Raw genomic sequence first — 21,120 nt, forward strand, 5'->3', positions numbered from 1 at the left:
AGTGGTTTATGATGAGAGCACACTATGTGGTTTATGATGAGAGCACACTGAGTGGTTTATGATGAGAGCACACTATGTGGGTTATGATGAGAGCACACTATGTTGGTTATGATGAGAGCACACAATATGGTTTATGATGAGAGCACACTATGTGGGTTATGATGAGAGCACACTATGCGGTTTATGATGAGAGCACACTCTGTGGGTTATGATGAGAGCACACTGAGTGGTTTATGATGAGAGCACACTATGTGGTTTATGATGAGAGCACACTATGTGGGTTATGATGAGAGCACACTATATGGGTTATGATGAGAGCACACTATATGGGTTATGATGAGAGCACACTATATGGGTTATGATGAGAGCACACTGAGTGGTTTATGATGAGAGCACACTATATGGGTTATGATGAGAGCACACTATATGGGTTATGATGAGAGCACACCTGTAAAGTTAACTTTTATTGATAAGACTCTTTTTCTCTTAGAAATTATTACGCCGCTGCATCATCAAATTAAAAGCGATGTTACAAACGGCGAAGTCATTTTTTTTTTACATTATGGCCTGATAAGATAATTTAGGCAAATGAAAATGCTTGTTGCAAGCAAGATTAATTGTTCAATATCAACATACATAACGTCCGGCTGATCATATTTGAACATAAAATACCATCTCATTAAATCATTTATCCTGAACGACATGCTCATTCGCCGTGGTGTTGTTACTTCCTTAGCCCCGAGTTTCCTCTGGCTCTGGACACCATGTTCGGTGTAGGGGCCCTACATCGGACATGGTGTCAGGGCCAGTGGAAACTCGGGCTATTACTTCCTATGATTTTACTCTTCACTTTACCAACGGCAGACGCATTTACTTTAAATGGGGAGAATACTTAACTTGTATAATTCTGTTATAAGACCTACACGTGAAACCATTCCTGTTAGTCTTAATGTTGGAATATCTCAATATAATCCGGGATGGACTTTACTACAGAAAGTCCATACAACCTTCACGAATCAATGCATCCCTGCATCCTAATATAAAAGGTATGCCAGTCGGACAAGCTTGTCCTCAACTATACCAGTGTGAAAAAAAAAACAAAAAAAAAACAAAAAACAAAAAAAAAAAACACGTGAAACGAACGAGGAAAAAAACTTTAGGAACGATTTATACGAAGACCCTTAAACTTGTACAAGATTGATAATGCTTAGTGTTCTTCTACGACATCATGAACATTAAAAAAGTCGACCTTATTACTGCAAAAGGAAACGGATATTTATGAAATTACCTCAAAACATGTCCACTATCTCCATGAACAGTATATATATAGTCTGTAAATGGTGCCTTTTACTGGCAGCTGTCGACATGTCTTTATCTCGAAATTCGAAACATTTGGACAGGAACCTTTTAATCGCTGTACCAAACGTGATTGACTTCTATATAATATATACTATATATACATTATGAGTAAGTAAACGATGTATATCCTTTTTGTCACTTGATATGTTTTCGTGTCGATCTTTAGTTCCAATTATTATTTCAATCATGTGTTAGCGCTACATTGTACTGGGATCTGTAGTGGCCTCCACTTTCGTGACGACAGTGTGACACGTACAGGTAATTGTAAGGATGTGTTTAACTAAGCTCCTATAAGTCCCGTTACAGAATTGTTTCTTCGTTATCCATTCTACACTGTAAACCTAAAAGTCAGATTTCAAATCTTATTATAAGGATATTTATAGAAAGCTTACCAGAGAATAAATACCGTTGATTCTTTCTCTTACTTGAATGGATTCACTGGTTTATAATTTAGGAATTAAACTATGATTTTTTTTTTAATCCGCTTGACTCGCCAACCTTACGTTAATTTGAAAAGCTAATTTTACATGTACATGTATAATGACAAAAGATTTGCGTATAATGTTAAACAAGCCTACAAAGTATATAGGTGGTACAAATTTGTTTATGTATATGTATATATAATTATACATTTGTTATATAAGTTAGGAATTGATAATTCATGTCATGTTAAGAAATAGCGTTTCGGAACGAAAACGCAAGCAGAATATGAATACTGTAATACGGCATCAGAATGGTATTTTCGGGCTATACAATATTAACGCGTCTATGTTCTTTTTCCAACTTTGGAATTACAATGTGTAACTATTTTATTTGATAAATACTTAGGTAAATAAATGTACACACACAACTTATATGTATACATATAGTGTTTGCATACTTAATCCTTGTCTGTCATGCTATTTAATCCCCTATATAAATAGATATCAGTATTGAAGATATCAATCAAATCAATACCGAATTAAAAAATACCCTGTTGGAGAAATAATTAAATGTTACACAAACGAGATAAAAAGATAGATCACTTACCTTCTGTTTTTGGTTATTCCATGTGAAAATCTCTATCTAAACGATAATCACCTGTTATTAACAGGAGTTTAATTTGGCCTCACTGCTACCGTATACCTGTGCAAGGTACTCGATTGTGCCAACGCCATATTGTAACCAATGAAGCGTACGGTCACTAAGGTCGTTTAAATAATCGTCTGCACCGTGGCACTATACGTACCTTTAACAGCTAGGCTGTGAACTCAAACTCTAATTGACTTGTATTATTAGCTCATTTAATAGCAGATATGTAATGGGTAGCGCTTTGGTTGATTTGTTTTATTCTTTTAATGGTAAAAAAAAACAAGCATTGCATCAAGAACGTACACTGACTGCATGATCTAATCTCGGTGTTCATGGATCGATGAACATGGTAAAATTCACGAGTTACCTCTCTTTTATCGAGGTAGAAAATGCCGACAGGTGGCATTTTACAAGCGTTTCAGTGATTTTGAATTATTTTTCTGCTCGGAATACCCTCGGGTTGCAGAGAAAAGACCAGAAATTCCATATTTGTCATTTTTCTCACAGAGAAACAGCTGTATGTTTGTCTCTGAGACAAGCATCCTCCCTCCTACAGGGATGAGGGTGCGGGTGGTAAACATGGAGGGCCAGGAGTTCATAATTGACCTTAATCCAGACTTGAAAATCGATGCTGTCAAAATCAGATCTTTAGGTCATTTCCTGAACCCAACTGATAGTATGAAAAGTTCTCTGTATCACAAGATTCTTCTCGTCCGCACAGGAAAAGTTCTTAGCGACGAGAAGACATTGTCTCAAGAAGGAGTCACTGATAACGGTAGTATAAGCAAAATATAGTGAAACTTTTATACACGAATGGTCAGTAACTGTAGTTAAAGGTGTAACAATTATGTAAGAAGATTTTTGGAATTTATTCGTCTATTTTATATTTTTTTTACAATGAAGTTGTACATGTTGATGTCTGGTAATGTATATAATCCATGATGGATGCTTGGCAAAAAGATGATGTGTGAAATACAGTGATACGTCTTATTTGTGTAATAGAGATGAAAAATGCAACGACCAGGCCAGGACTCAAACCCAAGACCTATGAACTCTAGTAGACACTGTAACCATTTGATCTACATTACCATCATTCAGCCTAACATTATAGTCCACTTCCGCTACATTCCTCCCTCCTTCAACAAAGTCTTTGAACTTGTTGATACAACCAAGACCCTTTATCACATTCCATGGGTATTTAGCTGGATAACAAATATAACAGGAGAGAGAAATGCAAAAACTAGCTTGGGACTCAAACTTTAGATGGATAATCCGATGCTCAAACCTGCAGGCCTCCAGCATCCAGTCCAGTTCCACTACATTGGTAACAGTGAAATCCATCAGGCCAGACTGATATTTTAACCCAGAACCTTGTAGTTCTGATGCTCTATAACAGAGATACTGCTGGTCAATTACATCTATAAACAACCATCATAATTATGCCTACCTACGTATACTTTCACCAAGTGGTATCTTTACTGTCCCTCCAAACACAAGTGTTTGTTATGGTTCAACTGTTTCTCTGGTTAGAGGCAAAATGATATGATTGTCCATTAATTAGCCCATATTTTTTACATTTATTATCGAATATTTAACATTTTTGTCATTTGCAGGCTTTAGCTTTGCAGAGGCTTGACAAATAGCAAAAAAAGTTAAATATCCAATAATAAACATAAACAAACATGATGCTAACCTTCAAAGTCACATATTATAGGACTAGTCTCCTTTTTTGACTACAGGGACATATACCACTAAATGAAAGGAAGATTGATAGTATAGGTCCCTAATGTCAGATATATTATGGCTAGTAGCTAGATTACACCCCTAACATGCCCAGTAAACCTGTATTTGAGGGTTTACCGCAAGATATCACTACAACCAGGTCCTGATATCACCTTACCATGCAAACACACATCCATAGTGTTTGAATCAAGGGTTGGACACAAGTCCTTCTGTACTTGAATAGGGTTAAAACTATAGAGCTCCAGAATATAGATATATACATGTACAGTATAGCCTTGCTATCTTTGTTAACCATTTAGCTCGTATACTGTAGCTACACTCCTCCTTCTTTTCTGCAACTGAGCTAAACAGAAATCTAATATTAATATGTTCACCACTAAATGCCACGTAAAACCAAGTTCTTCATTTATTTAAGTCCTCATTAGCACAGGGTGTGTCATGGACCTGTAATAAGAAAAAGAAAATACAATGAAGTTTTTAAACTAGCATAGAACATCATGATTCTTATACTTTAATCCTGTCAGTATAACTACTTTAAATTAATTAACCAGTTGAGGTACAATTTCTTGATGTACAGATCAATTTAGTTTCCATTAGATTGTATCTTTTCTGAAATGGTACCCAGGACATTCATTATGTTAGTATTTCATTGCAGATGAGCTGATTATACTGAAAAAGAGACTAGTACCATCAAGATATGAGAACAAAGATTCAGTATGTATTGATGTATGTAAAAGGTCATCACATGTGTCAGATTTAGATTTTAATTCTAAGAAATTGACTGAAATGTTAACATGTAGTTATAGACATAAAGTAGCAACATAGAATTTCACAGTCAATTACAAATCACTTTTTGTGATTTCCTAAAACTTCTGATTGGAACTTTGTGCTTAGATTACGTGAATTAATTATTGTAATATATTTATGATTAAAAAAAATATGTTTGTTATCTTCCTTTTGGGAAAAAGAGTCTTTTTAACTTGAAGAAATGACACAAGATCGAGTTACCAGAAAAAAACAACATGTCAGGCAAGCAACATTGTACCAATAATTTTCTTTGTGGGGATACATTTCACATTGGGGTATTCAGGTTTATTTTGTACCTGTAAAACATTGTTGAATTTAATGAAATGATATTAACCAAGCATTCACCAAAAAAGTTACCATAGTGTTTATTTTTCTTATTTGGTTAACTTACTCAAAACATGTCTGTTTTTTAATTCTTTCTTTCAAAATAAAAATCTGAAGCAGCCAGCAAAAAAAATACATAGAGAGTACATGTATAGGGAAATGGAAGTGAGAGAAATCATTGAGATGTTCATGATGTTATCATACAAGCATGTAACTCTATTTTATTCTGATTTATGTTAAACATGACTGCTGAACTTACATATGTCAAACTGCCAACACCACGGCAACTCAGTAGTATAATGTTCTACTGTATGGCTAAAACACATTTTGTTTTCTTTGTTTATCTACATTTTATAGTTAAATTTGAAATTAATGGATGGTTAGTATCTTGATATTAATAGTGTTGCATATGCTACCCATCTGATGTTAAATAATCATTTATGTCTTACACTGTAACAGTGTTCTGAAAAAAAATTAACTAAAAGACTAACTTTAGTCCTCTAGTAATTCTGACTTGGCAGTCCTTCTCTATAGACCTTGCAAAGTATTTCAATTTTGATAGCTACAGAAAGAAGATGGTAAAAAGATCACCATGGATACTATCAAAGAGGCGACATCCCGTCTCCCAGTTGCTAAAGCACCAAAGGCTCCAGAAACTCCACCAAACTTAGACGTAAGTCAACAAACTTAAAAATTGGAAGAATATTATGTGGTGATAACTGCATGGTTAACTAGTCAGTCTGGCTGTAATTACATGAACTGTATAAAGTTATATCAAATATTTGATTCTGGTATAATAAATGATTTTATTCTGAATCAGTATTTTAGTATTCTTTATGTATATTTATGTAAAATAATAATTTATTACATTTTTACCAGTGAAATATCAAAAATTATTCATTCTATAAAAGTGATATTTTTCACTAGTGAAAAATATCACTTTTGCTGATTTGACCAATCAAATTAATGATTAGAATATACCAAAATAATTGACCAATCAAAAAGCCCGACATATATGTCAGCACCTGGACAGGGGGAACTACTTTATTTTGTTTACAAATTATCGCTGTAGGCCTAGTTAGCATACGGGGTAGGTTTTTCGTTGATAAAAAATGTAATAAACAGAATATCTAACAGTTTCTTCAGTAATACCAAATATATTTCACTCGTGTGGCTAATATTTTAATAATATATTGAGTATTACTGAAGACACTGTTAGATATCCTCTATGTATTTATATCAAGGGAATGTATTTCCTGTTTATTCAGTGCCATATATGAGTTACAAGTTTTCAAAAAAAGGCAAACAAATCGTGGTATGGAATCCTGTAAAATGGTATGTTGTTTCAGTTTCAGACAGAACTAAGGAAAATCTTGGTCTCTTTGATAGAAGCTTCCCAAAAGATTCTTTGTCTTAATCCAGAGGCATCAAAGATATTTAAACAAGCAGAAGGTACAGTTTTATATTAACTATATGGATTTGTTCATTGAAGTAACAGGGGTAAAGATTATAGATACTGTAGCACTAAGATTAGAAATGAAGTAGGAGACATAGATTACCTACATAAGTAGTACTAAAAGTGTTTGATGTATCAGTTTTTGCTAGTTATTTCCAGGTTTTGTATTGCACTGATTGTTTTTGATAAAGTTATTTTTACTATATTACATTGTTTTCATCTTTGATTGATATTTAATACCTGTAAGTTGATTTTTTTTACCCCTTTACAGACATGTTGAAGGAATCATCAGAACCCAAGATTGATCAGGTTTCGTTGCGAAAACTTACAGAAATGGGATTTCCTGAAGGAAGAGCCAAGAAAGCTTTGATGTTGAACAAGTAAAGGGAGATAACTTGTTGACAATGTTGCTTTCCTTTGTAATCTCCGCTCTATCTATTCATTAAATATAGATATGAATTATAAATATGATATGATTACTTCAAGCTGGTATTAATTAGTAATTTTAAAAGTTCTGTTCTGAAATCAACTGATCATTTGAATTAGTAGTGTCCGCTCAGAATCCGACAGCCCCTGTTTTATCTTGATATATTGACCAGGTTGTGCAGTGTACTCCACTTAATGTATAAGTTATTGTAGTCTGTAGTCAGATCTGTAACTAATATCTGTCCCAAGGCCTCACATGTCAAACTATAGTAGTCTGTAGTCAGATCTCACACTGACCTCTGACCCTGGACCTCACAGGTCAAACTATAGTAGTCTGTAGTCAGACCTCTAACTGATATCTGTCCCTAGGCCTCAAATGTCAAACTACAGTAGTCTGTAGTCAGACCTCTAACTGATATCTGTCCCTAGGCCTCACAAGTCAAAACTATAGTAGTCTGTAGTCAGATCTCTAACTGACCTCTGACCCTGGACCTCACATGTCAAAACTATAGTAGTCTGTAGTCAGATCTCTAACTGACCTCTGTCCCAAGGCCTCACATGTCAAAACTATAGTAGTCTGTAGTCAGATCTCTAACTGACCTCTGACCCTGGACCTCACATGTCAAAACTATAGTAGTCTGTAGTCAGATCTCTAACTGACCTCTGTCCCTAGACCTCACATGTCAAAACTACAGTAGTCTGTAGTCAGACCTCTAACTGATATCTGTCCCTAGGCCTCACAAGTCAAAACTACAGTAGTCTGTAGTCAGACCTCTAACTGACCTCTGTCCCTAGACCTCACATGTCAAACTATAGTAGTTTGTAGTCAGATCTCTAACTGACCTTTGTCCCTAGTCCTCACATGTAAAACAGTGAATTTTTTATAGTCAAACTAATAAATGGAATTGAAGTTTCAAATGGAAGTGAGGTATCTTAAATGATTTTAATGAAAACTGTTCCAAGAATTTAACTTGGGTGCTACAATGTTTTAGTACGATTGGTTATTTTGTTTGGTGAGGTGTTGAAGCCTGGTGATAACCGTCCTAATTCTGAATTAGTGAGTTAAGGAGTGCACATATAAAACATATGTCTAGGGGACCAGCATCCATTCAGTGAGGATGCAGGATTAATGTTTACCCTATAATACAGTGGAATGATATATAAATTATTGACTGTTCAAGTTAATACCATTCTGTGTTAAACTTAACATTTTTATATCAAATTCATACCTTCCTATCAACACTGAGCCATGTTTATTAGATGAACACTGTATTTCTCCTGATGTCTAAACTACTCCCTACATCTTTTAGGATGTCCGTGACAGAATCTATGGAGTGGCTGATACAGCACGATTCAGATCCTGGTATTGATGAAGGTGTGCTTAGTTCAGAAGAGTCACTGGAGCAGGAAGAACAGGTCAGAGTTATAGGAGTTATTTCCCCTTTTCATCGTATCTGCAGAGAATTTATCAAAGTTTGAAAAGGTCTGGAAATAGTGGCAATTTTCCAAATTCTGTTCATCGAAGAATATAATATTATTTTACTGAAGATTTCACAATCTTGATATTAAAATGAGTAAATAAGCCTTAAGTTATACAGATCTGATAATTTCTGTCAGACATCTGAGCAAGTTAAAATCTCATAGATTTGAAATCCAGACATTCTTTATATCCTGATTCACCTTAAATGACACAAATATGATGTAAGATAAAAATACACATTTTGCTGTTGTTGCCATTTACTACCATTTTCTTTCAGAACATTTCTCAATGAAAAGCTACAACCAGAGAAATGTAGATTTAATACAGACACATATATATTGTGAAGTTTTATTGCTTTTGTTCACTTTGTCCTACTGTTGACATCTTTGTGCAGACTGAGGGTGCTGTGGGCGGTGTAGATGACAACGACATGACTCAATCACCTCAGGTCACAAATATACTCAAGTCACTACGGGCATTCAGAAGGAGGGAGTTCAAGGCAAATCCCAGGGTTTGTATTATATAACTGATGTTCTGGTATTAATTAACATTATGTACTAGTTATTGTAAAGTTATGAAAACAGACTACAGATACTTAAGAGTTTGTATTAAGATGAGAACTAATGAAATGAAAACACATTACAACAGATATAAAAATCTCTGTGTGAAGGGTACTTTTGATGAAACAATCGACCGTCAGTTAAATATGAATCAGATGCATCACAAAATTAATGCAGATACAAACTTTGACAGGAAATCAACACTGTTTGAAATGCTACAAATAAAATGTGTTATGTATGTATATATTAAACATGTTGTACACAAAATAATAGCGTGAGAGTAAGATAAAAAAAATTGGGTGCTTTTTTATATCGTTTTTTTATATATTCAGATATTAAGGCATTTGTAAGACAATAAATATTTTATCAGAAACTGTTGTCTTTATCTCCACCACTTAATAAAGGTGTACGTTAGAATCTTGCACAGAGATATATAATGCTTGATTGACATTACTGTGTATGTTTATGTACAGGCCCTCCAAAACCTAGTGGAGATGGGATTCCCCGAGAAGGATGCTATTGATGCCCTGAGAGTGGGCAGGAACGACCAGGATGCAGCAGTAAGTGGCCATGTTTCTTATTGTTCTGGAGATGTTTGTGCGAAACGTATTTAATGTGAAAAAACTTTTAAGTCATTTAGCTTTGTATTATGTCTGCTTACATGCCATCAAGATCTCCTGGTAAGGGTTAGCCATTTTGTAGTTGAATTAAAGGAAAAAATTAATTCAGAACAAAAGTGATTAAAATAGGTTGGCATAACTTGTTTTGCAAATTGTAAAATAATTTTTTTTTTTAAATATTTGTATTCAAATGAAATCCCAATACAAAGGGAAGCAACTCCTGTGATCAAGCTAAGAGATCTATCATTGACCGGTCTTTGGTCCCGTTGTGCAGGTGGTCGTTATATACAGTGTCTTTATATAGTAAAAATGTTTGAGGCAGTTATACAGTGGTTGTTAGCTTACCTGGTCCAAAGGACCAAGGTGAGCTTATACCATATCCTGGCATCCTGCGGGCTGTTCGTCCATCAACAATTGACTTCTTCTTGATAACCACTAATCGGAATTGAACAAAATTTGACTGGTAACATCATTATGGGTTGGGGATTAAAACTTGTACAAATGGTAGGGCTGACCCCCATGGGGGCTGAGAGGCGGACCCTAAAAGGGTAAATTTGGCTTAATTCATATAAACATCTTCCCCTATGGAACTTAGCGATCGATATCGCTCATATTTGTCTGGTAGCATCATTATGGGGTAAAGGGAAAGGGGGGAGGGGGGGGGGGGGGGGGGGGGCAAAAAGGGGTCAATCAATTTGGCTAAATTGATATTAACAACTTCTTCTCTGAAACTAAGCAATGGATATCACTATCATTCATATTTGACTGGCATTGTTATGGGGTAGGGTTTCAAAATTGTACAAATGCAGGGCTCAAAGTGGCACCTATTCAAATGGCCATGGTGCCCTAAATTTACCATTTGTGACCAGTTATTGACCTATAAGGCGTCTGCATGCCACATGACCCCAAACAATGTGTACATTTGGGATTTGGATAATCTTTGAAAGGTTGCAGTCAATGCAAAAATGATGTTCACAATAAAAAAGTTACAAAGAGGTGTTATACTGATCTAAAGAATGAAAACTTATTTTTAGAATTTAAGACAACTAGGCCATGCGACTGACTTTTCAAATTGGCGTCTAGTTTTAATGACTTGGTAGCCAAATAGGCCACCTGGTAAAAATATCCACTTGGAGCTCTGAAATGGTGGGGACTGGGTCAATTCGACTAAAGATACATAAACGGCTTCTCTAAAACTAAATTATGTACATCATTTGGTTTGTTTTTGTTTAACGTCCTATTAACAGCCAGGGTCATTTAAGGATGTGCCAGGTTTTGGAGGTGGAGGAAAGCTGGAGTACCCGGAGAAAAACCACCGGCCTACAGTCAGTACCTGGTACATGTACATCACTCATATTTGATTGGTAGTACACTGTATCCTTATGTCCTTATGGGGTAGGGATTCAAAATTGTACAAATCGTTGGGCTGACCCCCTGGGGGCTAAAGGGCGGGGCGGGGCGAGGCCAAAAGTGGTCCATATGACAATATTGATATCATTGACTTCTTCTCTGGAACGAAGCAATGTATGACAATGATATTTCAGTGGTAACATCTCCTTGAGGCTGGAATTAAAATTTATACAAATAAAGCGGTTTAACTTTGTTAATTGTCAACATCATGGTTATTTTCCAGTGTGACTGGTTGCTTGGAGACAGGAAAACCAAGCCTGAAGAAATGGAGGAAGGGATCGATACTAACAGCTCCATCTACAAAGCCATCATGGCCAATCCAACAGTACAGCTAGGACTCAACAACCCCCGATGTCTTCTAGGTCAGTGAACATTTATATATTACAGATACAGGTCACTGTGCAGCCTCTAGGAAGTTTAACACTAGAAAATTTGTTTTCTTTCATTAACCTCCTTATAGCAGCCTTACATCCAACGGTTTTAACCCATGGTCCTGACACTCAGACAGAGACAGTTTGATGATTGGAACACTTTTTCGTTGTTTCATGAAAAAATATTTCTTAAGAATTTTGACCAATCAGAAGGCCCCTTTCTTGAGGATTTCGGTTGATTATATACTGTAAAGGTGGTCTCCATGGATTACCTTTTGAAAGTGAAAGAACTGTTTCAAATACATAATTTCAAAGACTTTCAAAAATAAGACATCAATGCTTTTATGACAAAAAAGATATATTTGTCTGTTGAATTCATTGACCATTAGTAGCACATATTTTGCATGTTTTAGTGGTGGCCCCAATGATGGGGATTCCCAAAATGGGTTTCACACAAAAGAATTATGAAGTTTAATATGTATGGTGATACATGTATTTGATTGGTTGCTATTTTTTTTAGAGTCAAAACGAGATTCTCAGTGAGTAAAAAGGACCGTGGGTTACCGACAATATCTAATGTCATTAGGATGAGAACTAAATTTTCATACTTTTTATTTGAATCCCTTGCATAAAAATGTCCTTGATGTACTTGGAGAAGAGTGCTATTCACAATTTAATTGCCAACACATTGACAATTTCAATATAATACAATTCTATACAATGTAAAACAACACCTTTTGACAAATAAGTTTTCTTTTGTGTTTCCCAGCATTTTTACAGATGTTGGAGAGTCCATTCATGACCCAGCAGTGGCTGAATGATCCTGAGACTGGACCTCTGTTAGTACAAATATCTCGTATTTATCACTCAGAGAAACACTCTGGTGCACAGTCGGACACAGCCACCAAAACCACGGATACCATGACACTGTCATCCTCTATTTCATCATCAGCTTCATCTGACTCCTCTTTTGCTAGCACATCAACGCAAATCCTTTCATCTCAGCATAATCGAACATCCCAGGAGTCCCTCTCCATCCCTAATAGCCAAATGTCAAGGTCAGAGAGTGACCCTATTGGCACAAGGTCACGATTACAAGACAATGACACAGTAGATTCAGGGTCAATGTTACCCGAAGATTCAGTTTCCTTAGGAAATTCTCGGATGGAGGGCAGTAGTGAAAATGATCTAAGACCTTCAGTTGCTAGGCAACAAAGAGAGGCAGGGTCTCCTCCAGTAACAATGTCAAGGTCATCGTCAGGAAAGGTGAAAGGTGACAATAAATCTAAAGGGAGGTGACGTCCTGACTTTGAGGCATCAAGATTTTATAATTATTTATGATTTGTATGGAATTCACAGCACTATCATTTTCTTCATTACCAAAAACTATTTTCATTCCTAATCCTGATTCTTACTAAAATATGGCACAGTGAATTTCCTGTGAATTCAACATTGCTATGCCTCCATTACATCAGATTCCTTGAATATTTCGATTGTGTTTAGTATATTGTCATCTACTGCCATATGAATATTTTGAAAGAACTTGAAAGATTTCATGATTAAATATGAAACATATCCTGTGACAGAGAGAAATGAATGATTTAAAGATAATGCAAGCAATCCTTTTTGTCATGACTGATTGTTATAAAATGTTTAATTCATAAAACCATTCTTATTACAAGGTCAGTGATAAATTTACATCAAACCAGAACTTTTAACTGTATATAGATATTAAGTAATTTAATTTCAACAAAATGTCACAAATATTACCACTCAACAGATGAAGTTTTATTGGATCCATTAGGAAGAAACTGCCTCAGTTGTACAGTAAATCAAAGGTCTGCATAATGATTCATATCAAACATAACCAATGCTTAGTGTTGGAAATAATGGTAAGGAATAAGTACTGGTATACATTAAGATGAGGTGTTTGAATATTTGTACCATTTCATATTTATGTAGTTAAAAAAGTGCTATAAAGATATTTCATTTTTCTCAGACATTAAGAATTCAAAAATTCATATTTCTAAATATAAAGTTTCAAATCATTTTAATTGATAGCCACAAATATAAGAAATAATTACCTTTTGGAACTAAGCTCTGTTGTATGTAGTAGTACACCACAATTAAGTTCTAGCAGGCAAATATGTCCACTCGCCACTTCAGTAAACTTCAGAGGAATAGTGTTGGGTTTTTGAAAAGGATTGTAATGAAGTCCCTGTAGACTTAAGGTCAAACTTATGGTTTGTTTGCAAGTTTTCTGTTGGTCCAAGGACAAGTTCTAATTAAATTCCATTGGTAAATTGATCAAATTGTCAATTGAAAAACAGATGATGAAATGTTTGGGTTGTTGACACTTGAGATTTTCATTTATGTTTGTTTTGGTAATGTGTATGTATAATGTATACAGGTTCAGATATCTTAATTATAAAATGAACATTCACTCTATCTTTATAAACCTGTATACATATACATGTATGATAAAATTATTTGAAATTAACTTATATTAACCTCTGAATTTTTGGTAGACATGCCGGATAAGTGGTTTAAAAGGGAAATATGACCCAATGTGTTTTTTTATATATTGTTGTTTCAAAGAGATTAAAATCCATTTCTTTTTGTTTATCACTTGATATCTCATAGAAGTGGTGACTGACGACCCAGTTTATCTGTAGATGTAACACAGAAGTGGTGACTGACGGCCAAGTTTATCTGTAGATGTAACACAGAAGTGGTGACTGACGACCCAGTTTATCTGTAGATGTAACACAGAAGTGGTGACTGACGACCCAGTTTATCTGTAGATGTAACACAGAAGTGGTGACTGACGACCCAGTTTATCTGTAGATGTAACACAGAAGTGGTGACTGACGACCCAGTTTATCTGTAGATGTAATACAGAAGTGGTGACTGACATGCAGGCAAATTTATCTGTAGATGTGACTGACGGCCAAGTTTATCTGTAGATGTATGACTGGCGGCCCAGTTTATCTGTAGATGTAACACAGAAGTGGTGACTGACGGCCAAGTTTATCAGTAGATGTGTGACTGACGGCCAAGTTTATCAGTAGATGTGTGACTGACGGCCAAGTTTATCAGTAGATGTAACACAGAAGTGGTGACTGACATGCAGGCAAGTTTATCTGTAGATGTACTTCTAGTTTTGATGTCAATTACACACATTTGAATTCAATAACAATATAGATACAGGTCTACTTAAGTAATTATCAAGGATTGATATTTAATTGATATTGATATTAAAAGACTAGTGTGTATGTGACACAGAAAATATCAACAATTTGGATTTGTTATTCAGATACATTGATAAGGAAAGGAAATAAGCTGACCTTGGTTAGAAAACTGAACATGTACAACAGAAACATGTTGTTTAGTTGTCGTCATTTCCACATTATAATGTTACTTGTTACTGAATAAGTACTGTATACATATACAGAGTTACAGTGTAAGCAGCGGTGTTACTTTTTTAGTGTTACATTAAAAGGATAGACTAACATATGATGTAACACAATCAGTATAACACAGACTGATATCAAGTACTACTTCTGTGGCTGCTAAGTATTGTGTGTTACGGATATGATGTTTACGATATTATTAGAGTGTAAAGATCATAAACGGACTACCATGCTGTACTAATTAATCTGTCGATGCCATTAAAGATATCGCAACGAGAAGATGACCTATAAATCGGACCATTGAATCCAGTTCGGTAACTTATAAACTTTTTGTTATGATTGTGAAAGATTTTAAGAAATTATTTGGTGAATTGTAAACGTAGTGTTGTTAAGTATACTTGTATGTGTGTGTGAGTGTGTTCTGTCAGATTGTAATGGTGCATTTATAAGTACATTTTGAATGTGATTCGTTGAAGTTTTATTTCACAACCTGTAAGATACATACTGTGTATTCTTAATAGGTTTGAAGTTTTTTGTCTATTTTCAAAATAGTCATGAAAACTAAAAAAAAAAAAAAAAATGTGCAAAATTAGATTTTTTTTTACTGTGAAATGAGTTGTGGAAATTGTCCAGTACTGATGGTGGCACAATGCTGTACCTATGATCTTTATGAGCTAAACTAAGGCAGTGTTTAACCTATAATAACTATACCAAGGGAGTATCTCTTTAATACAGTAAACACAATTATTACAGTGGAAATGTTCCCAGAAAAACAGATGGAGTCGAAATAAATAAATCATTCAAATTTACTTGATTTTGTATAAATGGCACAAAATGCTAAGCTCTGATAGAGATCCATAAGAAAGCTAATGCAAAAATGTGGTCCTGAATATTTTATGTATGGCTGTGCCTTATGTGAAAACTACAGAACAAAAATGTGATTTTGTTTCAAAACTCCCGAAGTTTTTTATTGTCTCTTTAAATGCTCTCCAGGAGACGTGTACTATTAACAAATTAGCAATGTCAGCAGCAATTGTTTCGAAAATGAATAAGATCAACAGGGAATGAAGAATTCCATATCTTTTGAAATCGTTGAATATCAATAAATATCTCTTTGAGAGTAAATTCGAAAATTGTCATCGTATGGTTCAATTAAATCATTTGCTGTTGTGAATTGAATTTGAAAAAAAACTACACCACACGGGAAACTAATATAGCCAATATTTTTCAACAAAAGTCAAAAAAAAAGGCATAGTCATATTTTCGTCAAGTAACAGTGAAGAATGTAAGTTTAAAGAAGTTTTTGGTATATGCCTTGTAGAGATGTACAGGTCTACAGTAGAGTCCGGGAGAGATTGCCGGACTACAATGAAACACACTACAGCAACATAAGGGTCTGTATGTGTTACATGTCTGTTTAAACAACCCTTTTACAGGAAATAAAAGTTAGCTTTAATGTGCGGCATGTTTTGATGTTCTAGTTATCAGTCCTTTTCGCCGGAGAAACAAGTCATATACGAATTGTTCTGCCGCATGTTTGAACAGCTAAAATGAGACATTCCGCCGAATTAGTAGACCAAAAGGCCACAAAAATACCTAAAATAAGACATTCTGCCAAATTAGTAGACCAGAGGACACAAAAACACCTAAATTGAGACATTCTGCAGAAGTAGTAGACCAAAAGGCCATATTTTCGTACTATGAAGTTGTGTCTTTGTGAACTTTATTGTTCATTGTCACACCGTGGTGAATGCTGCAAACCATGTTTTTGTAACTGTATCGTAAGATGTTACTAGATTAATTGCGATACTGATTGCAGTGTAAATTGTTATAACAATGTAACGAAAGACACACACAGAATAACACATTAGAATATGGATTTAGTAATGGAGACAGTTTACATTGTAGCCGGATAGAACAATATCTCGTACAGCTGTTTCGTCCTTCTAGGACACGTATTAGTGTTGATCAAAGCCAAAGGTGTAGAGGTCCAGAGGGGGAAGATAGGGATATCTAATGAAATGTATTGATTTATGATCTCACCAAGTAACTCTGTTGAATCAACAAATCGGAAAAATTGGATATTTCTTAACACCAGATACGAGTGTATATTGCTGTAACTGTGCCACTGTTAATGATAATTTAGCCGTGGGGTGTTGGGTAACAGCACACTTCAGGACTAAACATGTCGCCACCAATCAATCTCAAAGAATCGTACAAAAAAAGACGTTCAATAATGATCCAATTACTAACGGCCCTGAATCTGTATATTGTATAACTGGATAATTGGACGGTGATGCTTCCCCGAAAATGTTTGCTATATTGGATTATTTACAGAAATCTTTATTCACACATGATCATACCGGAATGTTAAATCATTCATGTAAAGAGTGATTCATTAATAGGTTCTAGCAATTTATCAAATGTTTGAGAGGTATGTTTCTATGCAAATAAAGATATTTGGTCAAGCAAGTGATTATTGTTGTTGTTACGAATTTATACATAAAACGCATAGGATCTGATATTTCATCAGAAACTATCGTCTATTTACATAGACTGTGTAATGAAAAGATAAATGAAACTTAGTTTACCTTGAATATTGCGTGAGAAATTCGATTTTTGGAAAGGAGAGGGTAGGCCAAATCATTATCGCTACGATATAATGAGCTTGCAGGGATCACCTTTATTTCCTTAATTACCACAGTAACAAAAAAAAACAATATAAGGTAGTTTTTTAATTCATGTATTCACCTTGATTGTCATTCCCCTAAAAACTGGACATGTTTTTTCAAGTGAATATCGTTGATCCTATTACTTCAGATTTTTGATCGGGGTTTTTTGGGAAACGCATTAAAACACATGGTTATCTCCCTTTCTACGCTGTATCGAATAACATGGGGTTGTACATTGTATATGGTATTCTTTCCACCCGAGTTAGTTATATTTTGAAAAATAACTAACTAGCGTAAAAAAGCATGTACAGCGACCACGAGTTTGTGTTACCTATTTCTACCACAATAGCAAAACTATTCTCAAGATGAGTTGACCTGTTTTGTGTCGGACATTTTCACAATATGAGGTGGGGTGTAAGGATATGACCTAAAATGTAATGCCGCTAATTAATATACAAAATAATGATTTCGGCAATGTATGGAAATATTACAATTTATAACAAGTCATACTTAATAAGCAAGAACGTGTTCAAGTGTTTGCCAATCAAAACGTATTGAGCCACGTGATTAAAATATAATACCGGTCAAAGGTCACCGTATCAACCAATCAAAACGCATAGAGTTTATTCCACGTGTGGTAAAAACTGATTTTTTTTCAACATTTGTAAATTTTTATTTTATGCCTTATGAATTGAATAACACTTTCCTATTGTGGTAAAAATCGTAGAATATGAGATCATGACAATGATTGTATGCCGGGTTATCAATGTTGCTGTTGAAGTAATAACAAGAGTCTTACTGGACAGGAACAAAAAGCCTGTTTCAAATCACCTTTAAATCTATGTTTTGTCTATTAATTGTCGTCGTTATGATCCCGGTGGTAAATATTCTGTAACTTTTTAGACCTTTTACTTGTTATACGCTCGTGATATATCTCGTGATTGTCCCTCCCGGTTCTCACTGAAGACTCCTCAGTGGCGTAGGAAGTCGTCAAAAAGTGGGGGGGCACAATTTTTTTTAACCTTAAATTTTACGCACTAAACAAATCGTATGCCATCTCCGCAAAATTAGCCAATAATTATCATTTCAACATCCCATGATAATTTTGATAATTTATGTAGTACAAAATAAGTTATTTACGCAAATCAGAATATATATATATTAAATATAGCAAAACATGAATCACCAGGCCCGGCCAGGATTTTCGAAAGGGCGGAGGGGGGGAGGTCCAGTAATTTAGTAATAATGCGAGCGCCGTAGGCGCGAGACGATTTTTTTTTGTGGGGTCCGACGGTCCGCCCAGCGGGTCCAGGGCAGCGCCCTGATATGGGGTTCAAGGGGGTCTAAGCCTCCGCGGAAAATGAATATAGCACATTTCCAATAATTCGGGATCAGGCGCGGATCCAGGAGTTTTCGAAAGGGGGGTCCAGTAATTAAGTGATCAAGCGAGCGCCGTAGGCGCGAGACGATTTTTTTCCTTTTTGCGAGAGGTCTGGGGGCCGCCCAGCGGGTCCCAGGGTGGCGAAGCCCCCCTGTAGATCTGCAATCGAAAGGGGGGCCAGTAATTTAGTGATAAAGCGAGCGCCGTAGGCGCGAGACGATTTTTTTTTTGTATTTTCTCGTACCTGTCGGTAATTAGTATCACTCTATTCACGTTAAAACCGCGCATTCTTCTTCATGTTGTGTTTCTGTATTTTTCTCATTATGAACTCAATTAACTTCACAAATTATCATCAACTTATTGAATCTATGTGATGAAGTTAAGCAAAATTGCGTATTAAGATATAAATATTGACTTACCAGGCTATTGCAGACGACCGACACACAGGTCTGAGGATTGATATACTAGTATAAAAGTCGGAATGTTCCGGATGTACAAGATAAAGTTTTTATCGTTGCCTTCAAGAAAACATTATCGGTTCGGAAATATACAGATATTTATCGAAATGAATATATAAATTCGCGTTTTATCCCCTTTTTTAGATTTTGGATGTCAAAAAGTGGGGGGGGCAAAAAGATATGTTTGCCCCCCCCCCCCCCCCCCCCCCCCCACTGAAAAAAGTGGGGGGGCAATTGCCCCCCCCCCCCCCCCCCCCCCCCCCCCCCCGCTTCCTACGCCACTGCTCCTTAGAGTTAGTTAGAGATAGTAGATGCTGTTTTCGAGGAAGCACCATATTCGGTTGTTGAGGAAGCATTATATGCCGTCGTCGGAGAAGCATTCGGTGCTGTCGACGAGGAAACATTATACGATGTCGAAAATGAAGCATTAGAAGCTGTCATCGATGAAGCATTAGATGCTGTTGTCGAGAAAGTATAGATGCTGTCGTCGAGAAAGTATTCGACGCTGTTGTCAAGGAAGCGTTCGACGCTGTTGTCAAGGAAGCATTCGATGCTGTTGTCAAGGAAGCCTTCGACGCTGTTGCCAAGGAAGCGTTCGACGCTGTTATCGAAGAAGCATTAGATGCTGTCGTCGAGGAAGCATTCGGTGCTGTTGTCAAGAAAGCATTAGATGTCGTCTTCGAGGGAGCATTCGATGCTGTCGTCCAGGAAGCATTCAGTGCTGTTTTCGAGGAAGAAGTATATGCTGTCGTCGAGGAAGCATTCGATACTATCGTCGAGGAAGCATTCGGTGCTTATATCCTATGGTCTCTTGTGGAAATGTACTATTTCCTTATGCGATATGAAGGCAGACGTTTTCGATGCTTGTTGGTATACCAGTGGTTCCGTTGTCACGATCAAAATTATCGTTTTTAGAATTCACTTAACCTGGATTTGACTTAGATATTTTGGCGGATGTCGTAGATGAAGCAGAAGGCACTTACCCTTCCAGAACTCGGGTGTTATTATCCTTAAACCTGTTTAAGGGTGAAACCTGTTTAAGGGTTGAACCTGTTTAAGGGTTGCCATTCAAATCCATGTTGTTGTTTTTTTCTATCTTGCAATCGTTTTATGGATTTTGTGTTGGAATTACGGTTTCCTTAATCATTCTGTTGCTGATGCTAAACTATCCATTTGTAACTTCCAAATTTCAATTAATACGATCAAAGTTTGCCCTTGTATGTTAAACCTGATCGTCCTCATAATGGCTACATACGGGTTATTTTGCCTTGTTGTTTCCAGATATTTCATTGAAGCTTAACTGGTGTTACATTGTATGCATCAAAAACCCCTTTAAATATAATTTTAACCAAAGATGATCCTCTGACTCAATACTGAAAATTGAAGGTAATGATACGATTATAATATAGTAATGAAGTGATCATATTCAATGAAAATATACCAAGTTTACATTGTATCAATTTTATTTACATAACAAATAACAATCTCAAAAGAGACAAGTTCAACAGCGGGAAGGTGTATCTAGTAATATTATAGCATTCTACCGTTTCAAGCTTTACATAAGTAAAA

At 35.7% G+C, this 21,120-nt stretch overlaps 3 protein-coding genes across 4 annotated transcripts in view; 2 read left to right on the forward strand and 1 right to left on the reverse strand.

Annotated features, from left to right (window-relative positions):
• Positions 1-2,521, reverse strand: part of LOC117317940 — a 39,514-nt gene extending 36,993 nt beyond the window's left edge. The window contains exon 1 of the mRNA XM_033872911.1: positions 2,389-2,521. The gene's annotated coding sequence lies outside the window, so the exon portion shown is untranslated. The remainder of the gene's footprint in view (positions 1-2,388) is intronic.
• A 368-nt stretch (positions 2,522-2,889) lies between these two features.
• Positions 2,890-17,514, forward strand: LOC117317951 (ubiquitin-associated domain-containing protein 1-like). Of its 2 annotated transcripts, XR_004530278.1 has the most exons (11): positions 2,890-3,205; positions 4,829-4,887; positions 5,867-5,977; positions 6,654-6,756; positions 7,032-7,140; positions 8,497-8,602; positions 9,061-9,177; positions 9,700-9,786; positions 11,480-11,618; positions 12,397-14,519; positions 14,565-17,514. XR_004530278.1 is itself a non-coding variant. In XM_033872922.1 (10 exons), exons 1-10 carry the CDS (start codon positions 2,950-2,952, stop codon positions 12,924-12,926), a joined length of 1,617 nt encoding a protein of 538 aa, XP_033728813.1. In that variant the 5' UTR covers positions 2,890-2,949; the 3' UTR covers positions 12,927-17,514. The 2 variants fall into 2 exon arrangements, 1 of the variants encoding a protein (XP_033728813.1); XM_033872922.1 differs by having other exon boundaries at positions 12,397-17,514.
• On the forward strand, positions 17,226-20,851 carry LOC117341148. Its single transcript, XM_033902996.1, has 3 exons — positions 17,226-17,254; positions 20,025-20,372; positions 20,833-20,851. The coding sequence occupies exons 1-3, from the start codon at positions 17,226-17,228 to the stop codon at positions 20,849-20,851; spliced, it is 396 nt and encodes a 131-aa protein (XP_033758887.1).
• The last annotated feature ends 269 nt before the right edge of the window (positions 20,852-21,120 follow it).

This window comes from Pecten maximus, chromosome 2 (genome assembly GCF_902652985.1).
Source record: "Pecten maximus chromosome 2, xPecMax1.1, whole genome shotgun sequence".
In the NCBI taxonomy this organism is placed as follows: Eukaryota; Metazoa; Mollusca; class Bivalvia; order Pectinida; family Pectinidae; genus Pecten; species Pecten maximus.